This window comes from Erythranthe guttata, chromosome 7, assembly GCF_056151865.1.
Source record: "Erythranthe guttata isolate IM_541 chromosome 7, IM_541, whole genome shotgun sequence".
Taxonomy (NCBI): domain Eukaryota; kingdom Viridiplantae; phylum Streptophyta; class Magnoliopsida; order Lamiales; family Phrymaceae; genus Erythranthe; species Erythranthe guttata.
Window position 1 is genome coordinate 5,031,139 of NC_142539.1, and position 22,670 is coordinate 5,053,808.

Here is a 22,670-nt window from a genome sequence, read left to right on the forward strand (position 1 = left end):
TTTTGATAACAAGAATACGTTGTTTTGATAAAATATAAATGTTATTAGTATTCATGTAATATAATAAAGTATTTGAGGGTAATTTTGTATTTTGAGTGTTTTAGTGAAAAAAACAAATACGATCTTAAAGAAAAAAAGTGGGGGTGAATGTACTTTTTTAAAAACATCTTATAAGCTCCCTAACAGCTTATTTTTTGAAAAAAAAAAGATCTTTTTCTAATTTTTTTACCAAATACCTTTTAACATCTTATAAACTCTTAAACATCTTATACGATGTATTTAGGAGTTTATAAGCTTAGCCAAACAGGCTCTTAGTTTCATTGAAATTTTCATTAGTAAAACTAATTTTATTTATTTGAGATAGTGTCCTCACTAACTTGTATAAAATAGGATAAGCTCAAGTATTTTTATGTTTTTTAGTAAAATCCATTAGTTGTAAATTTCATTTGATATGAACCCATATAATTTCTTATGCCCTTTTTACCCTTTCAAACCCTAAAAAAGTTCCCTAAATAGGGTTTGTTTATCTTATTTTATTTTGATAATATTATTTTTGTTTATTTACCTAATGTTGAAGTTAACTAATGCTGAATCAACTAACCGAAGCTCCGACGACATGTCGTCGTAAAAAAAAATTAAAACAAAAAGAAAGATAAAATAAAAGAAAATGGGATGACAACTAATGTTGAAGTTAACTAATGCTGAGTCAGCTAATGCAAGTTAACTAATCGGAGCTCCGATTACCCACCACCTGAAAGAAGAATTAAATAAAAAAAAATTAAAAAAAAATGGAATGTCAATTATGTTGCAGTTAACTAATGTTGAGCCTGCTGACCAAAGCTCCGACGACCCAACACTGGGAAAAAAAAATGAAATGTCAACTAATGTTGAAGTTAATTAATGTTGAGTCAGTTAATGAGAGTTTCGACGATCCGTCGCCCGAAAAATAAATAAATATTAATATATATATATATATATATATTATTGGGTCAGTCTGGACCAGACCGGGTCGGACCGGCCTAGTGGGCGGGTGGGATGGGATGGCGATGGATTGGGCTTATCTCAAATAAAAATATGTAGGGCTATTGTGAGCATTCATAGTTTTGTGGGTTTATTGGAAATGAAAGTTAAAAAATAGACCTATTTGTAGTGAAACTTGAATTTGTGGGTCTATGTCAAACTCGCCATATATATATGGGTCAATTATAAATAAGCCAATCATGGGATACTTATTCATAAAGAGGTCCAGACAAAAACCTCTTTTACAAAAAAATCCAGATATTGTTTAGAGGTGTGTAAAAGATAAAATACCACCCCACATTTTAATATGCTCATCATTTAATTCAATTTAACATCAACTTGACCCAAAATTTCACAAATTATTCAATTTTGACCAAAAAGTCAAATTTCAGTACAATTTCGCCCGTCGCCGCTGTTGACGACTGGTCTCCGGCGTTGATTTTTTTTTTCTAATGCTTTTTCCGCCAATCTCCGGCGTTGACTTTTTCGATTTTTTTTCTTCTTTCTACTGCCGCTGACCGACGGTTAACGCCGGTCTCCGCCGTCTTTTACTTTTTTTTTTTTTGTTCAACATCTTTTTGCCCCGTTTAAATAGTAATATTGTTGTGGTTGACAATCATATTTACTATATTAGTGTTTAACACATTAATATTGTTATATTACTCTCTAGCATAGTAATATTAACACAATAAAAATCGTTATTATTGTGTAATAGAGTAATATTAATATGTTAACCGTTCAACAAAGTCAAATATAATAAAAGGTGAAAAGAAATAATATTGATTTGGTTGACAGTAATATTACCGTTAACCACAGTATTATTATTGTGTTTACAGTACTATTACAATAATAGATAGTCATATTATTACGTTAATCGGTCAACAAATCAAACAAAATAAAAGGGCCAAAAAATAATAATTTGATGTGGTTGACAGTAATATTATTATGTTTACAGTACCGTCAACGACAATAATATAATTACGTTGACTTGTCAACAAATCAAACAAAATAAAGAAAAGCCAAAAAAATAATAATATTATTGTCGCCGGCAGTAAATGTACTGTCAACGATAGTACAATTATTGTCAGCGATAGTATAATTACTGTTAATGACAGTACAATCATAGTCACCGTTCAGCGGTGGGCGTAAAAAGAAAGGACAACAATTTTGGGGAAACAATAAAAAATAAATAAAGTCAACGCCGAAGAACGACGGTCAACGACGGAAACTGGCGGCTGAAAAAAAGAAAAGTCAACCCCGGAAGCCGGTGACCAAAAAAAACAAGTTCAGAAAAAAAAAATTTAAAAAGTAAAAGTCCAAGTTGAAAATACAGACAGTCTGAAAACATACCAGTGAGTTTTCGACCCCATGGTGTCAAAAATTGACTTAACTTTCTACCCCATGGTGTCGATATTTTACTGTAAAGCATTTTTTATCCCTTCTTTATTACTCATTAAACCCTTTTATGTGTAGGTTCGAAAGAAAATTTTCAACGGTACATATATAAAATATATACATTCGAAGTTCCGAACACACGTGGTAGACATAAAAAATATTGCGTCGGATGGCCATTGTGGATTTCGGGCGGTTGCATCAATGATGGGTTTCGGGGAAGACAATTGGGGTCAAGTACGAAAAGATTTGGTCGATGAGATCTACATGAATGATGCTATCTACATGAATATCCACAAAGTGCGAGATACACTTGACAAATTGGAAATGAGAATTACGTGTTCGGTTACACCTGCCCCATATGAAAATTGGATGTCGTTTCCTAATATGGGTCATTTTATTGCCTTTAAATATGACATCGTGATCGTACTCTTATCGTATCTACAATGTCTTACATTTCTCCCACTCTCTAGTGACCATGTGCCAAAGGGGAAAAAACAAGAGCATGGGATAGCACTCGTTGATGAAAATCATGTACATCTTGTCTTGAAGAAGAATTGTCCTATTCCTCATGTTGCAGATCATTGGAGGCGATACCATCATCCTGGAGCGAGTGCTTGGAAAATTGTTCATATGGAGTCTAAGATTATTGCTTTTAGAGAGTAACTACAAGTGACCATATATACTAACAAATAAAAGATAATTAGCACTATTGAATTCTATATTTTGTATTGGGTATGTAGAATTGTTGCATTATATATATATTATGAACTCGTGCATTTATATATTTTTTATGGAATACTTCCAAAATCAATAAAAAAAAAATCTAAAATCATTCAAAATCATCCAAACATCCAAATTCATAACAAACATCGTCATAACAAAACCAACATAATCACAGAAATCTGCGCATAAGCAAAATCAAACCACCACACTATCTATATTTTTCTAAGTGTCTTCTTCTGAAATGTGACTAATAGTGGTGGATCGGTCGACGGTGGTGCATCCTGTGGTGAAGCGGTCGACTGTGGTGCATCCGGTGATGAAGCGGTTGGTGGTGGTGCATTCGATGGTGGAGTAGTCGCCGACGGTGGTGCAGTAGGAGTGTTATCAGCAAACAAAGCAGCAATTCCCTCTAACCAGTGGCGGAGCCACCCTTTAGCAAGGGTGGGCTCCAGCCCACTGTGGAATTTAATTTTTTTTTACCTATATATACCCTATATATATTCAGCCCACCCACTACAAAGCCCAATTTCTTTTTTTAAGAATTAATATTCTGCAATCAGTAATTCTTGTTCATCGTCTCTGTCTCTGTTTTTTGTTCCATTTTTTTCCTGCAATATTCTACTACGGAATAACACGAGACACGCCACAACTCTATCTTCTGCAATTTTTCTTCTGTAATAGAAAACGGAATAGGTTTCCAACTAAGGTAAAACAAAATTCACTCTATAATATTGTACATATATTTATATAGGGATTAGGGTTTAATTGATAATATTTGATTAAGAATGAATTTAATAGTAATTCATTACATGTGGAGTTGCAGATGGTAATTATTTTAAGGATTTTGAGTATTTCCTTCACCAATTTCAATGGAAGATGTCTTTTGGCTTTTGATGAGTTGCGAATTTGATAACGAATGCAATGGTTTTTTTTCTTTTTTTTTTTATTTGAACACAATGTTGATACTTGCTTGTTGCTTTGGTACTGCATATTTTATTTTTTCTGTTTTCCAATTTATATAATTGTTCGAAATGTGAGATATTTTAATTTGATTGCTTGTCCTTTGACCAATTTTTTTAGCATAAAAAAAGAAAAATGGAAAAACAGGGAGAGAGAAGTCTATGTAAGAAGTGATTTTAATAGTGATGAGTTTCAGAGAAGTAATTCTAATTTTTTGTATGGTAGTATGTGAAGAACATGGAAACTCAATTCCATTATTTTATTTCCTCTCTTACTTTTGTCTTCCGGTAAAGAATGTATATCTTATAGTGGAAATATATATATATATATATATATATATATATATATATATATATATATATATTTTATTACTTTGTGTTGAGAGTCAGTGGGTCTTGATTTTGTATGAAACTCAATTCACCTAATTGTTTTTTAGTTGCTGACTTGTTGTGCTTGCCATATCTGATAACATGTTGATATGCCTAATTGGGCCAACCCAATGGGCTTACAATTTATTTACCTACTGGGTCACGAGCCCAATATTGAAGACCACTATCACCGAGGCTCAATCAACTTCAAATAAGGGTTTAGGCCCAACAATCTCAACTAAGGTATAAATAACGATATAATTCATTTATTACAAGTACGTCCTATTATCTGAGTAATACTACAACATGTATTATGTGGACTTTTTCCATTATCCGCACGTCTGACTTGAGCGTCGGAGGGGTTACCGCCAGATCAACCCCGACCTAGTTCACGTGTTTTAATGTTCGTAGGCATCTCAGGGCCATCTAGCACGTGAGCAGTGATCCACTTTGTTCTCCCAGCTCCCTCTATCTCAACTAATTAATGTGATATATTTATAGCATCATCATTTTGGCGCCGTCTGTGGGAAGGCAGAGATAATCACGTAGCGCACATGATGGCCTTGAGACATTTGTCCAGGGGGAGTGACACTTCTAATGACCTCCCACCTCGTGGAGGCTCTGACTTGCCACTTCCTCCTCCTCGTGCTAGGGATCCACCACGAGATCTTTCTCGGGTGTCCCACTAGATCCTCAGCAAGACCATATTCTACTTGCTCCTCGAACGGTTCAGATAACCGATGAGGATCTTCAGCATATAACCGCGGAAAGCTTCAACTCGTCCTGCCACTGAAGCAGTGGCACAACTCGTGAGCATCCACCTCAGACCATAGGTCTCGAATGTAACAACCCACCCCAAGGTTGGGCATCTCATCCCAAGGGTTCGTGATCGCCTCATCCTAAGTTGGGGGTTATTCCACCCCAATGTTGGGCATCTCATCCCAAGAGTTCGTGATCGCCTCATCATAAGTTGGGGGTTATCCCACCCCAAGGTTGGGCATCTCATCCCAACGATTCGTGATCGCCTCATCCTAAGTTGGGGGCTATCTCACCCCAAGGTTGGGCATCTCATCCCAATGGATTGTGATCGCCTCATCCTAAGTTGCGGGCTATCTCACCCTAAGATTGGACATCTCATCCAAATGGTTGGACATCACCCTTACTTTTTAACCCCAAGGGGGTTCACATCCCATCTCAAGAGTCGGATATGGTCTCCCTACTCAAAAAATAGAACATCCCCAAAAGGGTGGACATTAACCACCTAATAAGAAAAATGAAAAAAAATGTGCAGTTGCTCCAAAACGCGTCCCTCGATCCGTGCGAAGGAGCTAGAAAAAAACCAAAAAAAAAGGTAAAAAAAATCACGCGCGCGTGGAGGGCATGCGCCAATCGCACGGCCCCTCGGTCCGCGCGCGCAGAAAAGCGGAAGAAAAAAAAAAAATTGCCCGCGCGTGCCCCGCACGCGCGGGTGGGGCGCCGCGCAACTTGGCAAACGCGCGTGTGGCGCGCGAACTAAAAAGAAAAAGAAAAACAAAGAAAAAAAAGGGGCAGCAAACGCGCGCGTGGCAGCTCCCAAGCAACCTCCCTCTCTCCTCCATCAATGCAAGTCCAATCATCTCTCTCTTCCAAGCGTACCATCACCTCTCTTCTCCATCAAAATACGCGCGGCCATCCCCACTCTCCTACATCAAAATTGCGCGGCTATGCCTACACAAATTCAATCCCGTGCGGTTTTCTACGGGTTAAACCAAATTGCGCGCGAATTTCGACACGCTCCACCAAATCGCGTGCCGATTTCACCACAAAATCGCACGAGAATTTCAATGCGCTCCACCAAATTGCGCGCGCTCTCCAATAGATAAATAAAAATTATTATTTCTCCACGCCACGCCAACAATTAACGGAATACTACAACACCGATCTACTCTCGACACGATTTGGTACTCTTTTTGACTTGTCTCTCACATCGAATCGAGAGTGGGGGGCTTACGAGACAACTCCCACGAGGAGACAACTCGCTTGGAACTACGAACCCGCAGCGAGACAACTCGCTCGGTCCTACGAACCCGTTGCGAGGAAACTCCCACGATGAGCCAACTCCCTAGGTACTATGAACCCGCAGCGAGACAACTCCCACGAGGAGACAACTCGCTCGGTCCTACAACCCGTTGCGAGACAACTCCCACGAGGAGCCAACTCTCTCGGTACTACGAACCCGTAGCGAGACAACTCCCACAAGGAGCCAACTCGTTTGGTCCTACAACCCGTTGCGAGACAACTCCCACGAGGAGCCAACTCCCTCGGTACTACGAACCCGCAGCGAGACAACTCCCACGAGGAGCCAACTCGTTCGGTCCTACAACCCGTTGCGAGACAACTTCCATGAGGAGCCAACTCCCTCGGTACTACGAGCCCGCAGCAAGACAACTCCCACGACGAGCCAACTCGCTCGGTCCTACAACCCGTTGCGAGGCAACTCCCAAGAGGAGCCAACTCCATCGGTATTACAACTCGTAGAGAGACAACTCCCACGAGGAGCCAACTCGCTCGGTACTACAAATCCGTTGCAAGACAACTCCCACGAGAAGTCAACTCCCTCGGTAATAAGACTCGCAGCGAGACAACTTCAACGAGGAGACAACTCGCTCAGAGCGACCTCAATGGGCCAACCCAATGGGCTTACAATTTATTTACCTACTGGGCCACGAGCCCAATATTGAAGACCACTATCACCGAGGCTCAATCAACTTCAAATAAGGCTTAGGCCCAACAATCTCAACTAAGGTATAAATAACGATATAATTCATTTATTACAAGTACGTCCTATTATCTGAGTAATACTACAACATGTATTTTGTGGACTTTTTCCATTATCCGCACGTCTGACTTGAGCGTCGGAGGGATTTCCGCCGGATCAACCCCCGGCCTAGTTCACGTGTCTTAATGTTCGCAGGTATCTCAGGGCCATCTAGCACGTGAGCAGTGATCCACTTTGTTCTCCCAACTCCCTCTATCTCAACTAATTAATGTAATCTATTTATAGCATCATCACATGTGTTTATATTATATTCAGTATAGTGTTGTTTATATGGGTTAACTTTTTTATATGAAAATAATAAAAGAAAATAAAATAAAATAATATATACAATTTTTTATTGTCTATGTAAGAAGCAGTAGCTTAGAGTAGTTTCGAGTTTAAAATTTTAAAATAATTTTATTTTTCATTGCAAGTGATTATTGGATTAATTTGTTTGCTTAGTAAATTTTATGTCCTTGATTTTGTATGGTTAAACAGTTATGAGGAGATATTTGAAGAGAAAATCACCTCCTCCCCAAATAAGTGATGATTCTTCATTCGGTAATACACTCCAAGAGGTTAACTTGGGAGATCTTCCTGCAGATCTTGGACAAAGACCTAGTATTTTGCATTATAACATTAACGTTCGAGAACAAGTTCGGAGAGCATATTAGCAAAAGAGCCCTTGCCAACCTCATAACCACGACTTCCCTCTTACAATCTTTGGCAACCAAGATAGACGGTTTAATAAAGTTTGGTTTAGCGGACATAGTAACTGGTTGGAGTATAGTGTATCAAAAGATGCAGCATATTGTTTATGTTGTTATCTTTTCAAACCAGATATTGGAGGTCAATCGGGTGGTGATCATTTTGTTACTGAAGGGTTTAAAAATTGGAAGAGAAATGATAAATTATCTATTCATGTAGAGGGTCCCAACAGTGCACATAATATAGCTTGGGGAAAATGTCAAGATTTGATGAATCAAAAGCAACATATTGAGACGGTTGTTTGCAAACAGTCAAATCAAGAAAAAGCTAGATATAAAATCCGCTTAAATACGTCAATTGAGGTGGCCCGATATCTCTCAACACAAGGATTGGCATTTCGTGGTCACGATGAAATTGAAAGTTCCACTAATCCAGGAAATTTTATTCAACTTGTAAAAACTTTTGGGCGAATTAATCCCGATATCAAGACACTTACTTTGAATAATGCTCCGCTAAACCAAAAGATGACAAGTCCGGATATTCAAAAGGAGATTGTAAATGCTTTTGCAATGGAAATTATGAAAGTAATTATAAGTGATCTTGGTGATTCGCCGTTTTGTCTGATGGTCGATGAAGCACGTGATATATCAATGAAGGAGCAAATGGCTTTGGTGATAAGATATGTCGATAAATGTGGGAGTGTGATTGAGCGTTTTCTAGGTATTGAACATGTTACCGATACTAGTGCTTTGACTCTTAAAGGAACTATTGATAAAGTTTTTTCTAGATATGGATTGAGTATCTCGAAATTAAGAGTTCAAGGTTATGATGGAGCTAATAACATGAGAGGTCAATTTAATGCCCTAAAAACACTTATCTTCAATGAGAACCCTTCGGCATATTATTTTCATTGTTTTGCTCATCAGTTACAACTCGGTTTAGTAGCATTTGCAAGAAAACACGATCATATTTCTTCACTTTTTGATTTTACTACAAGAGTGTTAAATGTTGTTGGATCATCGTGTAAACGTCGTGATTTGCTTAGAGAGAAGCAATCTGAAAAAATACTTGAAGCACTCGATATGGGAGAAATTTCAACTGGGCGAGGTTTAAATCAAGAAACGAATCTTAAGCGAGCAGGTTAGATTATTTTTAGGCTTCAAGATTTCCTTTTTTTCATTTTAAGAATGTCTTGCCACTTTCATTTTTTAATACTTTTGAATGTCCAGGTGATACACGTTGGAGCTCTCACTACAACACTTTGTTGAGCTTGATCAATATGTTTGGTGCGGTGATTGATGTACTTGAACTTATTGGTCGTGATGCTTCAAGTACAAGTCATCGTACCAAAGCACAAGATATTGTAGATAGACTTTTGTCATTTGATTTTTTGTTGAACCTCTTTTTGATGAAAAAAGTATTGGCGATCACAAATGAGCTATCTCAAGCACTTCAAAGAAAAGATCAAGACATTGTGAATGCAATGACATTAGTTCAAGTGTCAAAGATTCAAATTCAATCCTCGAAAGAAAGTGGGTGGAGTTATTTACTTGATCGTGTTACAACTTTTTGTGAGAAACACGGAGTTGATATTCCTCAAATGGATGCTAAATATGTTGCTCGAGGGCGAAGAAGACAGAATGAAGAAGAAATGACAAACCTACATCATTATAAGATTGAGACATTTTACACTGTCTTGGATATGCAACTTGGAGAATTAAATGCTCGATTTTCTGATTCGACTATGGAACTGCTTATGTGTGTGTCTTGCCTTGATCCATCAAACTCATTTTCCCATTATAGCAAGGAAAAACTACTTCGTCTTGTTGATTTTTATCCAGAAGACTTTACCGAGTTTGACAAATGTAAGCTCAGTGATCAATTGGATAATTATATTGTTGATATGCGCCTAAGCAAGGATTTTTTAGGACTGAATGGTATAAGTGATCTTGCTCGCATAATGGTAGAGACTAGGAGAAATAAGGTGTATCCTTTGGTTTACTTGCTTTTGACATTGGCATTAACATTGCCAGTTGCTACCGCTACTGTTGAGAAGGCATTTTCAGCTATAAATATCATAAAGAATGGATTGCACAATCGAATGAATGATTAATGGTTAAGTGACTCTTTGCTTGTGTTTATTGGGAGAGAAGTCTCCACAGAAATTGATAATAAAACAATCATGGAGAGTTTTCAGAAAATGAAAACACGAAAGGGTCATTTGTAATTTTGTAATAACTTTTATGACTATATTTAGAGTTGTAACTTTAAATGATTGAATTTATGTTATATTAGTTAAATTTTATAAATTTGTAGTTATTTTGTGCTACTTTATGTGAATTAATCGGAAAAGAAAATTCGGGGACGCTGCCCGTGAACCCCGTAAAGCCCACCCTGGTACGAATTCCTTGCTCCGCCACTGCCTCTAACGTCACGACCTTCTCTGTATAATTGGGTCTAATTTGGTCTATTTTGTTTGTATTTTAGAAAGGGCATCATAGTCTTTTTGTAATTCATTTGATCTTGCCCTAAATAAGGTTTGTGATTGCATATAGTCGCTACCTTTTGAAAAAGCTCGATTGGGCTCATATTTTATTACAGAATCGGTTCCGGATCCAAAGTACCGGGTTTCGGCCCAAATCCACTTGAGCACCAGATTTTCGGGTCACTATTACTAATGGGCTAATTCGTTTCCTTTTTTTCTTTCTTAGATTGGTTGAAAGCGGCGCCTCACTAAATTGGAAAAAAACCCTATATAAACCTCTACTATAAATCACCGCCAGCCACCAGGAAATCGGCGTTTCCGCCGGAATATCTTCGCCGTCCGACCAAAGCTCTTCTTCACACACTATCTCGCATTAGCTAATTTGATATTGTGGATTTGTATAAAAAAGTTTATTTTTTTTAATTCAAGCTGAAAACAAGCTTCCCTCCCCGTAAAGTAAAGGAAGCGATGGGGAAAAAGAAGAATACAGAGGCCGGCGGCGATAATCAGCATTCTCCGTCCACCATATTCGTCGCTAATTTTCCGTTCACCTTCACTAACTCTCAGGCATGGTTACTACTCCGTGTGTGTACTGTGTGTGTGGTTTTTTTACTTTTGCAAGTATTTATATCTATCTCTTTATAGGGTTTTGTCTGGTGTGTGTGTGTGTGTGTGTGTGTGTGTGTGTGTGTGTGTGTGTGTGTGTGTGTGTGTTTGTGGAGTAAACTGTTGCTTATTATTGTTATTATTGTGTGGGAATATTTTAGTTGGAAGAGGCGTTCAGTGATGTTGGGCCAGTAAGAAGGTGCTTCATGGTTACGAAGAAGGGTACGTTTTCACGGAATCTCATTTGATATAATCGTTGCTAAAGCTCCGGGAGAGACATGATTTATCTACAATTACTGTTTCGATAATTTATTGCGGCGTTTGCTTACTAATTCCAGTTTTAATTGTGTGTGTGTTTCCATTTTCTATGCGTTAATATTTAGGGTCTTCTGAGCACCGTGGATTTGGCTATGTTCAATTGTAAGTGAAATTCCATTGGTTCATCATATTAATATAGCTGAAATTCTAAGTTTATTGCTAATTGTAGTTATAATTCTGATTTTGTTGCTAATGCGGATTCCTAATTTTGGATATAGCGCTGCTGTTGAAGATGCTAATAGGGCCATTGAACTGAAAAACGGTTCGATTGTTGGAGGTAGAAAGCTTATCGTTAAACAAGCCCAACACCGTGCTCCTCTTGAGCAGCGTCGAGCTAATGTAAATCAAGGTATGTGAGTTTCGTTTCAACATAGTTCCCTTTTGTGTATTGTCCTAGTCTAGAACAATGCAAATTCATGCTTGAAGTTACTGTACTGTTTTTCCTTCATGCTTCTTCTTTTAATAGCTCATTTGTCACAATGTTTGGTTTTTTGCCTTTTCCTATCTGTTAGTTCAATCTGAAGATGCTGTCCAAACAAAGAACGACAAGGCTGCTGAAACTCCGGGGGTAGAAAAAACTGCCAAGTCTTCAAAGATTCAAGCAAAAGGTATATATATATATATATATATATATATATATATATATATATATATATATATATATACTTATTCATGCTTCTTTTACATGCTCATTTTGAACAATTATCACAATTTTTGGGTTTTCCGCTTATCCTGTGTCATAGTTCAATCTGAAGATGCTGGCCAAACAAAGAATGACAAGGCTGTTGAAACTCCCGCGGTAGTGAAAACTGGAAAGTCTTCAAAGTTTCAAGCAAAAGGTTCTATTTTCTTTATGGCTGACTGACTGAGATATATATATATATATATATATATATATATATATATATATATATATATATATATATATATATATATATATATATATATATATATATATATATATATATATATACGCGTTCATGCTTCTTCTTTATGCTCATTTTGAATAATTATTATAATACTTTGGTCTTTCACTTTTCATATTTGTTAGTTGAATCTGAAGATGTTGTCCAGACAAAGAATGTCAAGGCCGTTGAAACTGCTCCAGTAGAGAAAACTGGCAAGCCTTCAAAGTTTCAAGCGAAAGGTTATTTTTTGTATATTGCTGAGAAATATAAACGTGTTCATACATTTATTTTCATTTATGTTTAATAATCTTTGTTAATTGTAAATGGTTAGGTGAATTACCGGAGAAAAGAAAAGGAATGGCTGTTTCCAGTGGTCATCTTGAGGAGGCGAATAGTTCTGAAAGACAAAGGTGCTGTTATATATATCAGATCTTTAATTCTTGTAATTATATTTTTTAAATTACGTTGGTTATAACTATAAAATCCTATGATGCAGTCAATTATATATAAGTTTTATTTTCGTTTGTTATGGAAGTCCACTCATTGTTCCAAGTAGAATGTTAAACATATCTGTTCTGCTGGAAAGTCTATTTAAACATGAAATAATATTTTTAACAAATTTGGTATATCAAGAACTATTAAATAGATTGCATGTCTATTTGGCCCGAGAAATGCAAATTCCTACCTAGTTCCTATCGAAGGTTGTTGACAAATGATATTCTAGATGAACCGTTTGGTCGACATAAACTCGTGCGGGTGCTGTCATGAAAGCATGTTTATCTTGTTCTTCAGTGACCCTCGATTTCGTTTGTAGCTCTAAGTTGTGGCGCAATAATGTGGGGCTTGAAACATTCTCTTCACGTGAAAGGTTTACTCTAGTGAGTCTGGAGAGTGAGTGGTTTGGCTTATGAAATTCTAGGCTTGGTTGGATAGTCTCATGAAATGGATTGGATAAAACATATATAAAATCATACGCTTGTATACAGTAACCCTTTACACAATATACATTTATGCGTTATCATTGCTTCATTTTGTTTAACTTTGATAAAAGCAGAATCTTAGACTTCCATGAATTTTATTTTCTTAAGTTTGTGAAAAGTATGTTGTCTTTTTAAAAAGTCACCTGCATATAGCTTACTTGTATAGTTTTTTCTGACATAACTAATAAATTATTCATCATGTAAAACAGGGTAGCTAAGACCGTCATATTTGGTGGTCTTCTTAGTGTTGATATGGCAGAGGAAGTTCATCGTCTAGCGAGGGAAATCGGGACTGTATCCTCTGTCACTTATCCTCTTCCAAAGGAAGAACTTGAGCATCATGGTAAGATATTTAACTGATCTTTTTGGGACTCGTACCATGTTTTGCTGCGTATCAACTCTTTTGTGCCATGTCTAGTGTATCCAAATCACTCCTTCGGAATGGGCCTCCTTCATACTTGCTTGTGTTTGCATGTTTCTTATGCATATTGGAAGTTCTTACCATTGCTTAATTTTAAGATTAACCATCTCAGTACAAACGCTCTAGCAGTACCAACTCATTTATTTTGTTTTATCTTGCTACCAACTTATATGCTCTTGAAGAAGTTAAAGATCTTACTTATTTTTCCAGGGCTAGCTCAAGATGGATGCAAAATGACAGCTTCATCTGTACTTTATACAAGTGTAAAATCAGCCCGACAATGTGTTGAAGCACTGCACCAGAAAGAGATACATGGAGGATCTGTTTGGGCACGCCAGCTTGGGGGAGAGGTTAATACATGTTCTTTTTAAGAGATTTCTTTGCTGAAAATTCAACATTAGCTTAGATAACGTGCTGACTGTTTCTCGTAAAAAACGCCACATAGCTAGGTGCCAAATATTAAACTATCCGATGAATCTCAATTTTTTAGGAGTAGGGAGAAGGTAAAATCCAGATGTAGAAATATCTAATACGATACATACAAAACCACAAACAGCTCTAGGCACCAATACTATCAACACTCCATTTTCCCTTTCCCGTTTTTTTTTTTAAAACTAAATTTAGACTTATGAAGTTGATTGTGTTAGGTTGAGTTTGAGAGGAAAATGTTTTAGTGAGTCACACACGTTCATGTTAATTGTAAAAGTCAATGAATATCTGCAGTCTGCAGATAAAGGTAAAAAAATAAATTACTGATGCATGGAGTTTACTTATTTAGGGCTATTCACGCTTCATTCTACTGTTTTATCCGGTTAAGTAACTAGCACAAGAGTTTAGTTTGATACCTAGTCGTCTTCTCTCTAATCATCTAGTTTTAGTATCTGTCTTTGGCTTTATATAGGGTGGTGTAATTAAGAGTTGTTTGTCTTGAATCCGAATTTCACGTGAAGCTAATCTTTGTTAAAAGGTCTTCTGGTAATCAGCACAGAGTTTTTAAGTTAATTTAATTTACTTTATCTTAAAAAAAAATGGCCTACAGGCTACGATCGACCCCAAATGGAATTGAATTCTTGACCTAATAGTACTCACCCCACCCCAATACCACCCAGACAAGGCCTTCGCAGTAATTAGCACACAAATTTGTTTGGCTTTTGTTTTCAGCTGTAGCATTTGTTTTTAATTGATTTGTTTAGCAATTTTCGTTGCATTTTTGTCAACTGTTTTTGACAGCTCTATAAAAGACTAGGAATCTCCACAGACCTTGATCACTTTTTTCTCTGAAGATAACTTGAAAATTTAAAAATCCGTAGTGATCCACCGAGGAGATGTAGCTCTGTATTCGTAGCTTAAACATGTATAGGGTGTTGGTTGTTCTTTGATTGCTTCAAGTTGGACAATGGCATGTAATACTTTTGTTATCTGAACTTCCCCTTTGTTAATTAACATACATTTGTGGTAATAATCTTTTGACTATTGAATGTATTGACCAGGGCTCTAAAACTCAGAGGTGGAAACTTATAGTGAGAAATCTTCCGTTCAAGGTTCCTATCCTTTTTTCAAATTTGATACTCATCGTTTTATTTCAAGCATGCCACTATGCTTACTCTACGAGCTGTTGATTGCAGGCTAAAGTGGCGGAGATAAAAGAGAAGTTTGCTACTGCAGGATTTGTGTGGGATGTGGTTATTCCTCAGAACGCTGAGACTGGGTAATTCTTCGACTTTTGCTATTGATACTTTAATTAATACCTGCACGTTTACTGTCCGGTTGATTTTTTCGCTCTTCTTTACCCTTTGCAGATTTTCTAAAGGATTTGCATTTGTTAAATTCACATCGAAGCAAGATGCAGAAAATGTATGTTGGGTATTTTCTGAATAATGTTTTAATGGAAAGAAACTTAAGTGCCGTGAATTTCAGCTGAATGCAGGCACCTTTGTAAACATTTCTTAACTGCTTTGAGACTTTTATTGAACTTCCCTAGTGAACGATTGATTGACATTTCCGGTTTTTGTATCTTGTGCAGGCTATCAAGAACTTCAATGGGAAAAGTTTTGGTAAAAGACCAATAGCTGTTGATTGGGCTGTTTCAAAAAAGCTTTACACACTTGACAGTAATGCTGTTGTCGCCAACGAAGATGGTATTCGCCCCATTTCCTCTTTGAAGTCTTTGCTGCCAAATTTTGCACAAATGACTTTTTTATTTCTTGTGCACTATATAATATTCACTAGCTATTTTTTCTGGTTTGTAATTCGACAAGCATGATATTTCCTCGACACCTGTTGGATGCTATCTAGTGCTTGTATATATATATATATATATATATATATATATATATATATATATATATATATATATATATATATATATATATATATATATATATATATATATATATATATATATATATATATATATAATTACTACGTTTCACTCAATCTGAGTTGTGGTTTTTACAGCACCGGAAAAAGATGATGGAAGCAGTAGTGATTTGGAGGACATTGATTTGAAACCAGTCAAAAAATCGCCATCACTTGGTAGCAATGATGCCGCGAAAGAAGAGTCAGATTCATCGGATAAGGATGACAGTATAAGTGAAGTTGATTTTGAGCAAGAGGCGGAGATTTCTAAAAACGTACTTAAGAACTTCATTACACCCGATTCTGCAAATGTTTCTGAAGACAAAGTTTTAGTATTATCCGAAGGAGACATTGACGATAAATCTGTTCCAGTCGAAAAGAAATCGCGTGATGCATCTGGTACTGGTGTTGCAGCGGCGGCAGTAAGTGGAGCTGGAGCAGAACCAAAATATACTAAGTCACCTCTTCAAGAAGAAGAAGAGTTGCAGAGGACGATTTTCATTAGCAATATTCCCTTTGAAATCACTACTGAGGAAGTGAAACAACGCTTTTCTGCATATGGTGAAGTGCAGTCCTATGTACCAGTTCTTCATCAAGTCACCAAGTACGGACCTGTATTTGTTTAAACGTGATCTTACATTCTCTAAGACAGGTGTCATGGTTTAATTTTACGAACATCTTTCGTATTTCTGCAGGCGTCCAAGAGGAACTGGATTTCTCAAGTTCAAAACAGTAGATGGTGTAGATGCTGCAGTTTCTGCAGCCAACTCTGGGGGTGGTCTCGGTATTTTATTAAAAGGACGAGCGGTGAAGGTGCTCAAGGCTTTGAACAAGACAACAGCGCATGATAAGGCAGTGGAGAAGGTTAAAAAAGAGGATCAAGACCACCGCAATCTATTCCTGGCTAAGGTTGATCTCCAACTTCTTTCTCGTTTCTTGTCAAATATTAATAAAAAAAGTAAAAACTCACCAATTTATATCTTTTATATTTCTGCTGGGGCATAAATTTTAATATTGGTCATCTCTTCACAGGAGGGTCTTATCACTGAAGGGATGCCTGCTGCAGTAGGAGTTTCAGTGGCTGATATGTCAAAACGCAAGAGGTACGTTTCTTCAATTTTTTTTCAATAAAATATGAAAATGTGAAATTCTGAATACCCCCGACATATGTAGATATTGAACTTGAACATTCTATTGTAGGTTGTACGAAGATAAGATGTCTAAGCTGAAATCTCCGAACTTCCTTATATCTAAGACAAGGCTCATTGTATACAATGTGCCAAAGACTACGCAAGAAAAAGATCTTAGAAAAATTTTCATGGATGCAGTTACCTCTCGTGCCACTAAGCAAAATCCATTCATTCGACAGGTTGAATAATGGTTCAGTAATTGTCTCTCTAATGTTAGAGATATTCATTTTTTGTATATTTTTTTTATTTTGTTGACATTTTTTTCTTTTTTTGGTCTGTGCAGATAAAAATCTTGCAGGATGATTCAAAGAAAGTAAAAGAAGGTGAAAAAAGTCGTCCACGTGGCGTGGCTTTCCTAGAGTTCACCGAGCATCAACATGCACTTGTGGCCCTAAGAGTTCTTAACAATAATCCTGGTTAGTATCCCTGTAACAAATTATATTCTTTGAGCGTCATATCAATTTACGGGTTTACCCCTTGCTTCAATCAGTGTGTGTAATGGTGTTACAGATACCTTTGATCCTGAACATCGACCAATCGTGGAGTTTGCTTTAGAGAATGTCCAGAAACTGAAGCAACGCGCAGAAAAGCTTCAATATCAGCAGCAACAAGCCTTTCGCAACGCAGCAGAAGGTGGGTCCCAGCAAAACGGCCGTTCAAGGAGGGTGGGTCCCCCCTCTGACATGAAATCAAGAACTCGCAATTTTGAAGACGTCGATTCATATTCGAAGCCTTTTGTGAATAAAAAACGAAAATCAGAAAACGAACTTAGTGAAGTAACTCCAACCGAAGAAGGCAGGGGTACCTCCTCTGACATGAAATCAAGAACTCGCAATTTTGCAGATGGCGATTCATATTCGAAGCCTTTTGTGAATAAAAAACGAAAATCAGAAAACAAACCTGGTGAAGTAACTCCAATCGAAGAAGGCAGTTTTACTGAGAAGCAGAAGGGTTTTGAAAGACGTGCGAGAAACAGTTTTTCGTCAGAGAAAAAGATAAAGAAGTCGAAGCCAGAGGTGGTTAGAAATGAGCAAAAGGGAAGTAGTGAAGTTACCACTTCGAAAGGAGGTAAAATTAATATTGCCAAGCAAGAAAGCACAAATGCAGTAGTTGCACAAAGAAAACGAAGAATATTGCATGATGATAAATCGAGCAAAAAACGGAGTAAGAAAAATGATGCGGTGGTGGATAAACTGGATGTATTGATCGAACAATACAGATCTAAATTATCAGGGGGCAACTCTGTTCATTCTGGTGACAAGAAGCAAGGCTCGAGGAGTCTTAAGAGATGGTTTGAAACATAACTTCGGCTTTTAACCATGGTAAGTTCTTATGATTTTTGTTACCCTTCCTTTAATAGATTTGAGTTATTTGTTGTCAATGTACTAAAATTTTGACAATTTGTTGAAATATAGTAAAGATACTACTACGTGCAAAACTGTGTACACCGAAAGAGACCTGGAAAATATGAGAATCAAATGTGATGATTTTTATTTTTATTTTTATTTTTATTTTTTGTTTCGTTTTGATGCTTTTGGATTTAAGTTTTCGTTGTTGTTATATAGGGGAAATCATTTTACCCTTGGTATCTCATTTTTTTGGGATTTCGTTGCTACTCATTTTCTCTTGTAGTAGAAGCAATATCTGTCTTTATTGATTTTGTTCAAGGGATTTTATGAAGCTTATAAGCTAAGCCAAACACATTTTTAATGTCGAAATTGAAACTATTTAGCATAGTGTGGCTGCTACAGATTCGATTGTTAGAGTAAAACATAAAAAAACATCACTTTACTTTTCAAAATTTTCTTCTACAGTACATTTTCCTAATACTTTTACACATGATTTGACAGTTACAATGTATTTTGTTTCATTTCAAATTACAAACAAATGTTACTTTCGTTCTCCAATTTTTCTCTCAATACATATTTGGGTATATTATATCTACAGCCCTGAGGTATATGCTAAAATAATTTTAAAGTTCTTGTGGTATTGGTAATAACAGTCACACCCCTGAAACAACTACCTGAGCCAAGATTTCATGTCATGTGACCGATACGCACCATATTTATGTCCCGCAGGGCTGTTAATGTTATCATAGATGAAAATTTATAAACCTTATGTAAAATAATAAGGATTTAAGAAATGTTAGTAGAGCCATGTCACCGTCTAACAAAAGCAAAAACGATAAAATCCATATATTTTATCAGCAAAAGCAAAAACAATAAACAATAAAATTAAACTAAATATATGTAAAATCATAGGTAAAATATTACAAATTGAAATTTTGCATGACCAATTATAAATTAAATAATTTTTATAATCCCACCATTAATAGCAATTCATTAATTCTACAACCATGCATAGTCTAAATTTCATGTGTGTGGTACACATCTTACAATTTGTATAAATAATTGTTTTGATAAGTAATACACATCTTACAATTTGTATACATAATTTATTATTACTTTATGTAGTTATTGTATAATATACTTGTAAATATATACTAATCGTACTTATACTTCAGCAACGTTTGGTTCTGGGAATTATATTTTGATCGAAAATTCTAAAAGTGATATATAATTCTCATTTCGATTTTTTTTTTTTTTTTTTTTTTTTTTTTTTTTTTGCTAAATATCAGAAATCGGGAACCCAAAGAATTGTTCCAAAATCTGAATTTTTCGTAACAAAATCGACGAAATTCAGATATTTCCTTCCGATTTTCACACCTAATATTAATTCTAAATAGATGGAAACTTCCTTCCCCTTGGAAAACTCTCCCAAGGGCTGATGCTAAGAGCCCTAATTTCAATCATCTCTACAATCGCTTCTCTTGATTTTACTTGGAGAACAATGTTTTTATTTGGTAATAAAATATTTTTCTTTTTTCTTTTTTTTTTTAATTCTAAATTATACTTGAACTCAACTTCTTTTTGTTTAATAATTAGATTAGAACTATGATTCCTTCTGAATATTTTTCACCCGTCCTTATATATATACATACTGCCCACCTCTTCTCGTCAAACTTCATACTTCAATTTTTAAACTTCTCGTCCTTATAAATTATTCGATCCGAATAATTTCTCTCCAAATTTCATCATCAATTTCTCTAGTAATTTTATCTGCCATGGCCATGTCTACAATTGAGGTTCAGCCACACCTTTTATTGGTCCCCTTTTACAACGAATTCATTCACGTTACGGTAGCAAGGGAGGCGCAACAAGTACACGAATGGATTTGTTCGATATACAAATTCCACAACGATTTCTCGAAGAATCTCCTAATAGGTCTTGATACCGAGTGGCTGCCGAATCTAAACCCAGGCGAAGACCACCCTATCGCCATACTTCAGCTTTGCATCGACAACCGGTGCCTCATCTTTCAACTCCTTCACAGAGACTTTATTCCGGCTTCCCTCCGCGCCTTCTTAGCCGATCCTCGTCACACGTTTTGTGGGGTCGACATCAAAGATGACGTGGAGAAATTATACAATCATCACAAATTGCACGTGTTGAAAATCGCGGACCTGAACGATCTTGCAAGACAGGCGAGTCGCAATGGAAACGAAGGATACAAATACATGGGATTGAAGAAGATGGCGTTTGCAGTTCTTGGAAGGAAGATGGAGAAGCCATTGAACGTGACCCTAAGTAAGTGGGACGCTGTGAAGCTCGATCGCGATCAAATTGAATATGCAGCTATTGATGCAGTTGTTTCTTACCAACTTGCTCATGCACTGTGTCCTTCATATTATTGTGTATATATTTGTTCTTTATAATTAAATAAGAAAAGGGAATTTCATATTATTGTGTATATATTTGTTCTTTTCGTGGAATTTATGTTACAATTTTTTTTATCAATGTTTTCTTATTGTACTTGGGAGAGTTTACAAATTCATTCAGTCCAGTTTATGCCTTGCAGACAAGTGAAAAATTAATTCGACATACTAGGGTTATACTTTCATGCATTACTAAATACACACTCTTTCAAATAAACCCATCCCCATCAGTGGCGGATCTAGCCATGGTCTAGGGCAGTGTTCTAAATAGCCCACTGATCTAGCCATGGTCTAGGGCAGTGTTCTAAATAGCGGTCGTGGCGGTCGACATATCGGCCGCCATATCGGTATCGGTTATAAACCTTTACGATTTTGTTGAGGCGGTTTGGAATATCGGTTTTTTACGGCGAGGCGGTTTGCGGCGGTTTTTGGCGGGTCAAACCGATATATCGGTCAAAAAATCGGGTTTTTTTTTTTTTTTTTTTTTTAATTTAAATTAAAATGAAAATATGTTTTTATTTTTTTATTTTTCTCCAATTCTTTCAACTTCCAAAACCAAACAAAGTACTACCCCGCAATTTATGCTTTGTTGTGTTTATATTAATTGTTGATGCAAAAGACTTGCGTAGTATTTGTATTTCGTAAGAATCTTTTATTATATTATTATCTTATTATTTTTAAATTTTTGTTATTTATTGAGTAATTAGAATTATATAATAACATATGAATGATAGGATAGAATTATGTTTAAATATTCTTTTATATATATTTTGAGTATTTACAAATAATATTTAGAAATATATTACACTAAATTTAAAACCGATATATTTCCGATTTATCTCCGATAAATCACCGCCGCGCCGATTTATCGTGTGGCGGTCCCTAACCGCCACGTACCCGATAACCGCCTTTTAGAACCTTGGTCTAGGGTGTGCAGTTGCACACCCTTCATTTTGAGTAAATATTACTATTATACATAAAATAATAGAAAAGACAATTGGTTGAAGTGGTAAAGATATGTCTTTTTTTATTAATAGGTCCTGGTTCGAAACCCACCCTCACAATAATGAATTTTTTTTGAAATCTTAACATTTTTCAACCTTTTGGTCTTTAAATATTTACACAATTCACCTAAAATTTTTAAATTATAAATTTTTGGTCCACTATTTTTATAAAATGATATTTAATTTTGGGATTATTAGGAAAACCCCCTCATTTGAAAGTTATCTTTGGATAAATCCATTTTTTCTCCTACTATTTAACATAAGTCCAAATTTAATATTGAATTTTAATAATACAATTATAATACCCTTTACTTTGCCAAAACCTATATCACACGTTCTCTCCGCCTCACCCTCCTTTGTTTTTTCTCTTCTCTTTGTCGTTCAATTTCTCTCTATCTCCAGCCCCTCGCCTCCATTGCCGAACCCGAGTGACCTCGAAAAACCCTACTGCAACTGCCGCCACCGTGGACGCCTCAGATCCAAACGAGAAATTGCCGCCTTGGACGACTCTGACCAAACTTATAGTGTAGATGCTTCTCTAATGGTGTCGTGGTACATAGGGAAATTCTATGCTACACCTGGTGAATATAACTAACCAGACACCCAAATTAATAAGATTCCCACTACGGGTTCAGTTATGGCCCAATGGGTTTT

At 36.3% G+C, this 22,670-nt stretch overlaps 3 protein-coding genes across 3 annotated transcripts; all 3 read left to right on the plus strand.

The window, feature by feature from the left end:
- Positions 1–2,619: 2,619 nt before the first annotated feature.
- LOC105964581 (uncharacterized) lies at positions 2,620–10,084 on the plus strand. Its single transcript, XM_088820929.1, has 5 exons — positions 2,620–3,074; positions 3,393–3,579; positions 7,938–9,111; positions 9,201–9,302; positions 9,390–10,084. The coding sequence occupies exons 1-5, from the start codon at positions 2,620–2,622 to the stop codon at positions 10,082–10,084; spliced, it is 2,613 nt and encodes an 870-aa protein (XP_088677055.1).
- A 447-nt stretch (positions 10,085–10,531) lies between these two features.
- Positions 10,532–18,736, plus strand: LOC105964673 (RNA-binding (RRM/RBD/RNP motifs) family protein). The gene is made up of 20 exons (XM_012989175.2): positions 10,532–11,023; positions 11,224–11,284; positions 11,446–11,482; positions 11,599–11,729; positions 11,893–11,988; positions 12,124–12,219; positions 12,432–12,527; positions 12,620–12,698; positions 13,478–13,611; positions 13,900–14,039; positions 15,180–15,230; positions 15,315–15,397; positions 15,489–15,543; positions 15,713–15,827; positions 16,147–16,651; positions 16,743–16,956; positions 17,080–17,150; positions 17,248–17,416; positions 17,521–17,653; positions 17,748–18,736. The coding sequence occupies exons 1-20, from the start codon at positions 10,925–10,927 to the stop codon at positions 18,539–18,541; spliced, it is 3,159 nt and encodes a 1,052-aa protein (XP_012844629.1). The 5' UTR covers positions 10,532–10,924; the 3' UTR covers positions 18,542–18,736.
- A 1,422-nt stretch (positions 18,737–20,158) lies between these two features.
- Positions 20,159–21,021, plus strand: LOC148769045 (3'-5' exonuclease-like). The gene has a single exon (XM_088820398.1). The coding sequence runs from the start codon at positions 20,362–20,364 to the stop codon at positions 21,010–21,012; it is 651 nt and encodes a 216-aa protein (XP_088676524.1). The 5' UTR covers positions 20,159–20,361; the 3' UTR covers positions 21,013–21,021.
- The last annotated feature ends 1,649 nt before the right edge of the window (positions 21,022–22,670 follow it).